The 12,500-nt window shown below is 48.9% G+C and overlaps 1 protein-coding gene across 9 annotated transcripts in view; it reads right to left on the minus strand.

Annotated features, from left to right (window-relative positions):
- camta1a (calmodulin binding transcription activator 1a) overlaps positions 1-12,500 on the minus strand; it is a 300,158-nt gene that overhangs the window by 166,945 nt on the left and 120,713 nt on the right. For all 9 annotated transcript variants that reach the window (XM_035645368.2, XM_035645375.2, XM_035645369.2 and 6 more), the window contains one exon: positions 2,629-2,696. In XM_035645368.2, coding sequence (XP_035501261.2) covers positions 2,629-2,696 — 68 coding nt within the window. The remainder of the gene's footprint in view (positions 1-2,628; positions 2,697-12,500) is intronic.

Below are 12,500 nucleotides of genomic sequence, written 5' to 3' on the forward strand. Positions count from 1 at the left end.
TCCACTTCATCTCGTCGTCCCCGTGTTGACGGGCTGCCATCTCTATTCAGGGCATGTCCTGCGCTCGCGTGTCACCTTGGTCAAACAGCTGGCGTCAGCTACCGTGAGCTCTGGCGGCGGCCCGCGCTCCCGTGCTTACGACCTGCATGTGTCAGAGTTGCTACACGCATGCGGTGCAGCCATGCAGCGTGTTGCCTCGCCGTGTGTGTGTGTGTGTGTGTGTGTGTGTGTGACCCCTGCTGCTTATCTCTGCCTCCCATCATGCCCGGCCGACCCCGTCAACAGGCTCCGGCGGGGGGAGAATTAGCCTACTTAGCCTATTCCCCCGCAGGGGTCAACCCACACAGACACGCAGGCAAGCGCACCCACAGCCAGATGAACACACACACACACACACACACACACACACACACAAACAAAAAGACATGTGTTGACAAATGATAACGCAGCATTTAACCACAGGTGTCCATAGTTTCACCTTTCACCCGTGACCTTGAGCAAAAAGCTTTTCATATAGCGGCCAGCCATCAATCAGCCCCATCAATCACACACACACACACACACACACACACACACACACACCGCACCCCTTCACCCCCCCCCCCCCCCCCCCCACCTCGCCTCGGCAAAACATCCATCACTACACTCTACCCTTTCACTGACGTCTGGTAAAACACAAACACTTCACAACATCCCCCCTGCCTCTCCTGTGCCGAAACACACACACACACACACACACACACACACACACACACACACACTCCTTTGTTCTGAAATGATGGCTCCTCTGGAACACGGGCCGTGTTGTCGTGTTGTCAGGTCATCTGCAGGTGTACACTAGGGGGCTGCTCCCCGGTGACACGTTCGCCGAGATATCAGCCGCCGCACCGAGACGTGACGCGAGGTTGACACGGCGCCCGTGCGCCCGCAGCGGCGCCCGTGTTGACAGACTCTGTGGCCACGAGCGTCCCGAGGAACCGATTGTTTGGAAAGAGACTGGATCAGAAAATCTCGCACACGCACGAGTGTCACTTTGAGGCTGGAGGACGCCGCCGCCCTGCGTCAGCGTCACAGCCTCTTGTTTTTGAAAATATCCCTTTATATTTAATCCTTAATGCCGTTCACCGTAGTGAAGGAAGATACTGTACAATATCCTCTGCAGAGAGTAATAAAGGTGAGTCGTTTACAAATATTACAAGCGATGAGAGATTACATGCAAAGCCGATGCAAAGACGCAATTAGACGTTAAATTCGCATCATTAGCTTTGCAGCCAGTTAGTGTCGACATCCTCCGTCCGTCTCTGTCGTCAGACGTCCTGACGTATCAGTGATGGAGGATGAATCCATTTGTACTGTGACCGGACGGAGGAGAGGGCTTGACAGGAAGTGAGCCAGGACGTTGGACTTCACAAGCACAAATGATCCTGCGGCCAAACTTGCGCGAGTAACGCGATGTGATGTTTGGTCCGGTCTGGACAGTAAGTTGAATTTTCAATGAGTTTTCTCCTCAGAACAGGTGATAGTCGGACTCTTTTGGCCCAAGCTCCATAATTACGCTGGAGAACATTTTCTAATTGGCAGTGTCTTTATGCAGGAGAACTATTATCAATGTCCCTCCGAGGCAGTGGTGAGAGAGGGGGGGGGGGGGGGGGGGGGGGGGGGTTCTATGTCGGTGAGCCCAGGGTCCATTTACACATGCATGAGGACGGCGATTAATGTCGGCACAGCAGCACAGTGCGGCTCACACGAGAAGAGGAAGAAATGTTTAACATATTGAGCAAATTCCAAATGGATGAACATGTAAATTTGAAGTAAAAGGAGATATTGTGTGAAGCGACTGCAGAGAACAGGAGCGCGTGAGGCCTGACAGCCGAGGCCGAGGGCGTCAATCCCCCGGCACTGTCCGATGAAAAGAAATAGGACAAAGACCCGTTCGTCCACTACTGTCACACGGGGGGCCATTACAAAGTCACATGCATTATTAATTATTACTCAACATTGATTATACAGTGATATCACGCAGGCCAATGCCGCCCACAAAACACATTTGTTTGCTGACATTAAATTTTGAGTGTTCAGCGGACACGTTGCTCATTTGCAATTTGGCATTAACGCGTCCGCGTACATTAACAAAAAATAAATTAGCTGCTGCAACACTGGCATCCTTATTCCATTTCTAATATCGCAGCAGCTCTTGGCATTTAGTTCCATGTGGGTGGAACGTCTGACCCCCGCAATGAAAAAAGAGAAAAACTCCCAGACTCAACAGCGTCATTGCAGCCGAGTGGTGAATGTGCAGACAAACAGGAGCGTATTTACATGAGGGGACGCTGCACCCTGTGCATGTTGTGATAATTAACTCGCTGAAAGGGGCAGTTATTAGTCAATATTAATATTCCATCATTTCATCTGCAAACGGTAAACTTTTCCTGAAGAGCCAACAGCCGCCTGCAATATCCAACATCCTCCTCTGAGCTCGGAGGAGGATGCAGGATGTGCAGAAGGGGAAAATATATAAATATATATATACTGTATGTTAAGCTAAAAACTGAAATGATGGCAGCCTACTTTCAGGGCTATGAATTTGAACTTGTGTTTTAGAGAAGGGCAGGAGTGTAATTGTCTTACCTGGTTTTAGGGGACGTCGTTAGCCATTCTTCATGCTTTTCAAACGTTATCAAGTAAGCTGCGATCTCCTGTGGAAGAGAGAAGAGGGGGAGAGAGAGGCTTAGCTGTGTCATCTTTAATCACTGTTCTCTGGTGTTTGTAATACATCAGGTGAGAGACTGCCTCATTGATATTCAGACGGTCCAACCGGCAGCGCAAACAACACCGGGAGAGAAGAAGAAGAAAAAAAAGGAAGCGGACGCCGGGGCGGCGGGCGAGGAGCTCCGGCAGGTAAATGAAGACTGGTGAGAAGGTAAAGGGAAAGACAGAAAGTGAAGCGCGGTGGAGGTCAGATCATCTTCCGAGACCATCTTTGTTACGGCGGCTTTGATCAGGCTCTGCTGCGAGGACATCAAGGTGCTCGCGCCCACAGATTGACGTCTCCTCGTCTCCTCGTCTCCTCGAGCAGCTTTTAACAGCTTTTGCTCCGATTCTGCCCCAAATCCGTTTGATCTGCCCTTGACTCTGCTCCGCGGATCAATCGTCTCTTTAACCTCTGAATAATAATTACACACCAGTCGCCGCAAATATTGACACGCGACTGTTTCTGCTACTTCACAAAAACAGCGGCCCATTCCTTTTAGAGTCCGTCGTGCACAAAGTGATGCTGCAGACACTGACACGGCCACTGGCATAAACAGAGATGCTTCAAACACTCGTGTTTCCCATGGCCGCCCGGCCCACACCGCGTCAGCGTGAGAGTGAGGGGCCACACGCTCCGCCATACCCGTCCATTTTCTCACCAAACTAATGGGCAGAAATAAAAGCACTTTGAAAGCTGGCAGACAACCTAATGATTACCAGCGACAGCCAGCAATTCACTCTTGAGCAGGAACGTTTGGTCAACCTGCTGCCACTTTCTTCTGTTCCGTCACCGACGACGTACGAGTGTCAACAAGCCCTTTTCTTAAGTGGGAATACGGAGCTCAAATATTGTCTTGTTTGGTCTGCGAGGCTCCGGGCTTTTGATGAAACCCGTCTCCTCCTCCTCCGGGGTTTTGATGTTGTTACTTGGCGAGTCCACACGGGGCAATAATGTCTCCGACAAGTCTGGTTCCTCCACAGCAGAGAGCACCGGAGAAATACGAGACATGTGTGGCAGCTCGCAGAGATCACAAAAACCCAGCCAGTTTTAATTTATTTATTAGATTTTTGGTCACACACACACACACACACACACACACACACACTGTAAAGTATGCACCGCTGCGAGAAGCCCTCCGTTGGCTCATCAAGGCTGTGTCACCAGTTTGACCTGGCACAGAGACACAGCACACTGGTGGTAGCCCACAGGGATGCTGCAGGGCACCGCGGCGTGAGGGGCTCCCAGGCTGGCAGGGGTCCCACCAGAGAGGGGGGGGGGGGGGGGGGTAGCATGACTGGCACTCTCGCCTCCAGGTGCAGGCTGGGAGATAATGCAGCGTTGATTAACTTCCTGTTCTCCTGCCATAACGACCGGAGGCGGCGAAAGCCACGACAAGATGGAGTCTTCTTGAATTAAGAAAAAAAAGATAGGGGGGGTGGGGGGAGCGGCTGTGAAGAGCAGCTCAGGGCGGCTCGTGTCCTTTGTAACTTCTGCAACACGACAGTAAAATAAACGAAACAATAAAGCTGAGTGCGAAGTACAATAGCAGATCCACGGCACAACCGTTTCGATGGCGTGAGCAAAAAAAAGGTGTCAACAAAAATTGAAATGTTCACAAGCAAAGAAGGAATAATGTGACGGGCGGGGGGGGGGGGGGGGGCACCGTAAACTTACGACTCTGCATATATCTGTGAGTAAATGAGACTCACGGAGCAGTGATCACATTAATCTCTGCTATTCTCTGCTCATTTTGGGATGAGCGGCAGCGGGACGCTCCTCCACTGACCTCTGAGCCGGTTGGCACGCGGCCCCGTCCATCACTCCGCTCTTTAGAACCGCGGCCGCGGCCTCAGTGGCAGAGGATGAAATAGAGGGGGCGGCACGCTCTCGTATTAAAACATAAAAAAAATAAAGAAATAAAAGAGAAGCGGGCCTCTCTACCTCTGGCTCTTTGCGCACCCCCTCCCACTCTGAACAGATGCCAGGGATTATTCCAACCCCCCGACCAACCATAAAGGTGCAATAATCTTATGGTGAGGAAACAAACACAAACAGACGTGCAGCCATTAAACAGCTGCAAAGAGACAGAGTCTGCATGGGCGGCATAATGAGAGGCTAGCGTGCGTTCGGGTTGAGCAAACACGCTCGCGGGTGAAGCGAGGAGAGTGTGGATGGGGGGGGGGGGGGGGGGGGGGGGGGGTGCTGAACACTGATGGTGTATCAAAGTCAAACCAGCAGCTGTCAAAGGGCTTTGGACTCTATCTGCTGACCTCGCTGCCTCTGGCCGGCTCCCCGTCACTGGGGAAATATTCAGAGAAGCCTCTCTGTACACACTCCGCTCCCAGCTCCCAGTCCTGCTCAAGCACGGCTGTTTGTATTTCACGTCCTTCCCCCCCCCCCCCCCCCCCCCCCCCCCCCGCTGACATGATCCGTTCTGGTGTTGTAGATATACTGTACCGGTACAACAGGCTGTGTTCTGCTTAAACCTCACACTGACACACACTCCTCATGTGAATATATACCAATCAGCAGATCCCAGCAATGAGCCAGGGAGCAGGGCCGTATCTAACGACACCAAGGTCCCACCTTTTTTTCCCCAAAAAATTTGAAAAAGTTATTTAATTGCCTAAAATCAACTCGTACAACGCCAAGATTGGACTCGTTCTTCTGTCTGACCATCATCACCGTCATTGCTTCTGTGGGGGTGACGGGTGGCTGAGAAGGCGGTGCAGGACTCTCTTGGTCATCGCGGTGGTTATGGGGCATAGTGTCAACCAACAGTCAGGCTCCGGCAAAAAGCTTTTCTTCCTACCGACTACAGGAGGTAAGAAACCTCGGCAAGTTAGTCAATTTAATTCGGAGGATTTTTGCAATGCCGCTCATCTCCAGTCAGACGTCTGACGAAAAACTCCCTCGTTGTCGCGCTGAGTTAAAACTGAAGTGGCCACTGACGCCGTCGTCTACTGTTGACGTAACGTTACTTAGTTTCACGTGAGAGAACGTCAGCGTGACATTATATAGTTGGCAACTGGTCACTTGCATTATTAAATCACGTTAGCAGAGGCCAGTAACATTAACGTTACCCTACGCGGTTACGATATAAATATATCACCTGAGTTCTTCACCGAGACGGACTAAAATGAAGAGACTACTTCAAACAGAGATTTCCTTTGGGACGGGATGAGAAGGACAAGATGGTGATGAGGCCGAGAGAAGAAGACAGAAAGGTGGTGGAGGTGAGAGAGCAGGACCAGGTCCACTGACATGGTTCTGAAGCTACTGTTATGAAATTAAAATGCACATATTCAGATCAGGGAAACTCCTCTCATTGACACGCTGCTTGGGCCTTTTCATTTCCCAGGGAAAAGAACCAGCCGGAGCGGTTTGTTGTGACCCAGTCATGTCATGTCATGTCATGTCATGTCATGTCATGTCATGTCATGTCATCCCATCCCATCCCATCCCATCTCATCTCATCTCATCCCATCTCATGTCATGTCATGTCATCCCATCTCATCTCATCTCATCTCATCTCATGTCATGTCATGTCATGTCATGTCATGTCATGTCATGTCATGTCATCTCATGTCATGTCATGTCATGTCATGTCATCCCATCTCATGTCATGTCATGTCATGTCATGTCATGTCATGTCATGTCATGTCATGTCATGTCATCTCATCCCATCCCATGTCATGTCATGTCATGTCATGTCATGTCATGTCATCTCATGTCATGTCATGTCATGTCATGTCATCTCATCTCATCTCATCTCATCCCATCTCATGTCATGTCATCCCATCCCATCTCATCTCATCTCATCTCATCTCATCCCATCTCATGTCATGTCATGTCATGTCATCTCATCTCATCTCATGTCATGTCATCCCATCTCATCCCATCTCATCTCATCTCATCCCATCTCATCTCATCTCATGTCATGTCATGTCATGTCATCTCATGTCATGTCATGTCATGTCATGTCATGGCATGTCATGTCATGTCATGTCATGTCATGTCATGTCATCTCATCCCATCCCATCTCATCTCATCTCATCTCATCCCATCTCATCTCATCTCATCTCATGTCATGTCATGTCATGTCATGTCATGTCATCTCATCCCATCCCATCTCATCTCATCCCATCTCATGTCATGTCATGTCATCTCATGTCATGTCATCTCATCCCATCTCATCTCATCTCATCTCATCTCATCCCATCTCATCTCATCTCATCTCATCTCATGTCATCTCATCTCATGTCATGTCATCTCATCTCATGTCATGTCATGTCATCTCATCTCATCTCATCTCATCTCATCTCATGTCATGTCATGTCATGTCATGTCATGTCATCTCATCTCATCTCATCTCATCTCATCTCATCTCATCTCATCTCATCCCATCTCATCTCATCTCATCTCATCTCATCTCATCTCATCTCACGACAGAGCAGCGGAGCAGTTTCCGAGCGGATGCCGACGGAGAGGCGAGCGTGTTTGTCGACCGGTTGCCTGCCTGGACCTGGCACGTTAGACTAACATGCTGCTCAGGACACGTCCGGGCCTTTGCTCATCAGTGTGTCTCCCCATCATCTAGTTCCTCTCTCCCGTCTGACTCCCTCACTCACTGTAATTTCCTTTTTCTTTTTTCCTCTCCTTTCCCACAACCGCTGAGGTGAAAAGGAAAACCACCATCAGAAAATTTTCATTTTGAGATGACTGGCTTTCACTGTCTCGCCTTTCAAATGATATTTTCACTCTGGAGGTACAACACTCTCTCCAGAGAGAATCAGCTTTTGAAATGTCTACCTACTTGAAATTGGAGATGACACAAACATATTCATCCCATTCCATTGCGCCGAGGGAAAGCGGGGGACATGCGGGAGCAGGAGCAGTCAACTCTGAGCAGACTAGACGCTGTTTGACTCATCAAATGTTTTTGATTGTCTCAAAATCACTTGTAAAGACGAGCTTCACGAGCAAATGTTTGCAGGGTTTAGATTGGATGGATTTCATTAGACCAGGCGTCTGATCCAAGCCTGCAAGACGATTCATAAATACAAAAAGCAACTTAACAATAATAATAAGGTTAACATGTCCTTCAGCATGGTCCTTTCTGGCTGTATGCCTGTCAGGTCAGGGTCAGGGCGAAGGAAACTCTTTCTTAAACCCAAGCTGACAATAAATCTCATGAAATAAAAACATATGAATGTACTGTATGCTGAACACGGAGCAATAAAGCCACACATATAGCTCGGTAAAACACTCATGACAACTACTTTCACTTAAACGAACCACAATTCCATCACCAAACAACTAAATCAACAATGTACAGTAACAGAAAATGCTGCGTTGATGATCATCACACTTCAGGCTAACAACAGAAGCAACATGTCAGATGAAAGTCGCAAGTCCTCAGATTCCAACACTATATTTATTTTCTCTCTACGACCACCGCACTGATCCAACAGCTACAGAAGATAAAATTCAGGTTCTTGTCCATGATTCCATTAAAACGGTCTACTGTGAAATAGGCACGGCCTCTTTCTTCGCACACAGTGGATTTGCCTCCTTGTATTTGGCCAATAGTGTTGTTGACATGAATTTGGAGGCTATCCGTTGACTCCATTGGCTCTGATGGTTCGATAGAGGTGTCAATCATTTAAACTGACCAATGGGCTTCAGAGAACGCCCCCTGTAAAGACAAGCCACTGGGCAGGACTACAGCTGGAAACGTGGAGCTAAACTGGAAGAGTTGCAAAGTTACAAATGCCCTTGGATAAAGTTCAAGCTGACAGAGACAACGTCATGCAGACAAAATTTGGCAGTAAACAAGCTAACAGCTACGAAGATAAAACCTAATTCAGAAGGGGAATTTGTTACGTTGCCTCAGCAGAGCTGCTAGAATCAGGCAAAGTAAGAAGATCTCAAAGTGTCGTTCAACAGTTGCAGAGCGGAAAAACCCTGAGGGATGCCAGAAGAAATCTGGCCTGCAAAAAATAAACAGACAACAAAAGCATTCTCAGTTGACCAAGTTTGTCTAGTTTGGGAGGAATTCCAATGTCTACAAAACAAGGTATTAGAAAATGTGAACATTTGTTTAAGCTAAAACTATCTGCGAGTAACGTCTTCTTCATCATCACTACCATCTGACATCAGAGCCCTCGCCAAAGACAAGCAGTTCCATCTCATCAGAGGTAAGTGTGATGTCATTCAGTAAGGCCCACGAAGGATGTTATGAAAATTAAAATGGAAATCCTTTGCAGACATGCCGCGAGTGTTTGATGGAGACATCCCGCGGTAGATTCACTGTCCCGGGACGATATGAGGCTGGATTGTTTTTCTGTTCTCTCTCGCTCTCTCTCGCTCACGACCAGCTTTGATTTATGGGAGCAGCGAGAGGTGGTGAGAGGACCAACGATGCAACATTTGGATGACAGACCTGATCACTTGAAACAACTGTTGGTCGTTCCATTAGACGGAGGGATCGGTGTCTCTCTGGCATTATCTCAGGACGCATCAGACACCTGTCTCCAAACACCATCCATAACGCCTCCGCTCCTGCATCCACAAAGTGATGGGTGGGAGGCGACGCAGAGTGCCGGAGCACATTTCCTTCTCTGCCACTTCAACATTAACGTTCCAAAAGTTCCATCATTGTCATAGAATTTAATTTAGGGTTGTTGTTTTTTTTTACTACGATCTAGACGGACACATTATGGAAAAGGACTTCCTCCCTGTGAGCTCAGCCTTTTAGTCTGCAGCCTCCACTTCCCTCCCCAAAAAAACAGAAATTCAACAATTACAGTATATGTTTGTCCATTACAGTATTATTCCAGTTACACTAGTGCTCCAGTGACACTAATGAAAAGGCACTTAATGAATGGCTGTATTAGAAAAACTAACTTTAGCAACGGTATTGATTGCAGTAAAAGCCTGAGCTAATGAAATGAATATGAGAGAGCAGGAGGATGTGAGAGAATAGATGGAGCCGAGTCTGGTCAGAGAGCAGAGCACAGCGCCTCCGGCTGCCTCGTGGTGAAGTCCGGGGAATGCATCCTCAAAGCTTTGACCTTGCCCTGGCACTTGAAAGCAGGAAGTGGATGAGAGGGGGGCGAGGGAGGGATGCGGTGAGAGGGAGCCCTCCCTGATGACCTGGGTTTTTACTGTGGAGTGCCAGGTCATCTGATATTTCCTCCAGGGCTGCCCGGGAAACCAACCTGCCCAAGGCCAGGCACAAATGGACCGGTGCGGGTTTGGGGGCGGAGGAGGAGCGGTGGTGGCTGAAGCTCCAGGTTATCACAAGATTACACCAGGAAAAAAAATTCAAACGCAATTAGAGACAGAGGAGATAGAGACGGGTCCTGGAGGGAGGGAAGGGAGAGGGAACTCCAGAAAGGAGAGAGGAGGAACAAAGTTTAGCTTTTCAATTTTTTTTCCCCCCTTGACAATGATAAATGCATTTAAAACAGGAGAAGCGTGAAGGTGTGTTGATTAAAAAAAAAGAAAGTGTGCTGCGGTTCGATTCTGCAAGCGAAGGCGCCCTCGCTGAATCATTCTGGGGCTTTTTTTTCTGTTTATACTTCATGAATTCTTAATGCACAAGCAATAATGTATCACACACTGTATCTATGTAATCTCATACGGCCATATTACTCCTTTAAGCTATAGGGAAAGTAGTGAGGTGGAGTGAAATCTATTCTACAGCAAGTTGCAAAACCCCCGGCCGGCCTTTCAGAGGGTCTGAGCACACGGCTCGTAAATGGGATGAGGTGGAGACGCTATCGAGACGAATGGTCAGGGGGGGGAGACAGAGGGGGGAGACAGAGGGGGGAGAGGGGGAGAAAGTCAAAGTAAGCAACAATAGAGCGTGGAGCTGTTGACAGCTGCACTTGGCATCTGTTGGAGAGGAGTGAGGCGGCTCTACGAGTCCCGGCTGTGGGTTAAAGCGATGCCCTTCTCCAGCACACAGCTCATTAAGACCTGCGGGGGGGGGGGCACGCTGTGTCCACTCTGTTGTGGAGGAGCAACAGAGTTCTTCTGCTCAGGCTTCCTCTCAACCACAAACCCCGCCCCCCTCTGTGTTTTGGCCACTGATGCACAGATCAATTAAACCAAAGCGAGAGACAGAAGTGCATCATCACGGCTGAACGGAATATTGTGAAGGAACGAATCACACATGTTCACCTCCACCGCAAAGGATGGCCCACGTTTTCTTCTTCTTCTGTTCGTCCATCCAGCTCTCGCTTTGCACTCCCGCGGTCCGCCTCCCTCTCGCCATACAGGAAGTGGGCTGAGGGGAGACGAGTCGTCCAGCGTGCTACATTATACATAGTTCTGGGATCAATTTGGCATCGATCCTGGATAGCTTAGATGTTTTCCAGTAGCTGGTCAATGCGTCTCTTCACATTTCTGCTTGGCACGCTGGTCAGAAGAGCGTTCTGAAAAAAGACATTTTCCCGGGGAGCCGCCTCCTCCTCCTCTTCCTCTCCCTTCCTCCACCTCATCCTCCTCCTCCTCCTCCTCTTCCTCTTCCTCCTCCTCTTCCTCCTCCTCCTCTTCCTCCTCTTCCTCCTCTTCCTCCTCCTCTTCCTCCTCCTCCTCTTCATCATCCTCCTCCTCCTCCTCCCCTTCCTCCTCTTCCTCCTCCTCCCCTTCCTCCTCCTCTTCCTCCTCCTCTTCCTCCTCCTCCTCTTCATCATCCTCCTCCTCCTCCTCCTCCTCCTCCTCTTCCTCCTCCTGGACGCTGCACGGCTCCCTGCTCCCACAATCAATGTTCGCACAGCAGCTGCTCAGCCTCCTTTCTGTTTACTATATCACTTCTATACACTAAGTACGCTCATACAAGCAGAAGACAATAAGTGGGAATAGCAGCAGAAGAAGGGGTCTGCCCCCATGGGGGGCTATTCTTCTCTCTTTTTTACATAAAAAGAGAAAACATGGTGACTTGGTAGTTTAATAAGCATAAAAACTATGTGAAACACAACTTCGCAGTCAACAAATCTCAACCCAACTGTACAACAAAGAAGCTCCATCACTGAAATACCAAATCAGGGAGTGAGTCAGAGGAACATCACAACACCTCAGGCTCAGTGAGGTGGTTCTGCTGGGAACACCACACTTCCTGTTCACCATCATCTCCACATGTGGAAGACAACTGGTCAGGAACAAGCTTCTCAACTTAGTTTCCTCTGCCACCGACAGTTTTCAGCTTTCAGAAATAGTCAACTGCAAAAAAAGAATCACAAACAGTACTACGAGACTGCAGCCTCATCATGTCCCAGAGTTCACCGACAGATAAATGAGAAGTCACATCATCTGAGGGACAGAAGGCGACGGAGAAGGAAGAAAGTAGAAATATGTTTGAATCAATATTCCTGAACTGCGACATAAAGAGATTATTTTACAAAATAAACAAAACTGAGACGTAACTAATATCATAATCAATCAATATGTTCTCTCTTCCGCGTCGTCGGGCCGAACCAAAATGAGACAGTCTGGTTGACGGCAAATTTCCCATTTGCCGCCACCGACGTGTTCCGCCCTTACCGCTGTCGCCTAGCAACAGAGCAGCGAATGCCCACGATTGGAAGGTTCGTCACACAATGAATCCTGGGATAGGTGGAACCGGGGAGGATCCACCCGTCCCGGAAGGACGCATCTGTTGGCCTTTCAAACGCAGCCACCGAAGGAGGCGTGACACAGCACGTGTCATCGATTTCAAAAGTTGTCCAATTAATCGGAT

The sequence above is a fragment of the Scophthalmus maximus genome, chromosome 3, assembly GCF_022379125.1.
Source record: "Scophthalmus maximus strain ysfricsl-2021 chromosome 3, ASM2237912v1, whole genome shotgun sequence".
NCBI lineage: Eukaryota > Metazoa > Chordata > Actinopteri > Pleuronectiformes > Scophthalmidae > Scophthalmus > Scophthalmus maximus.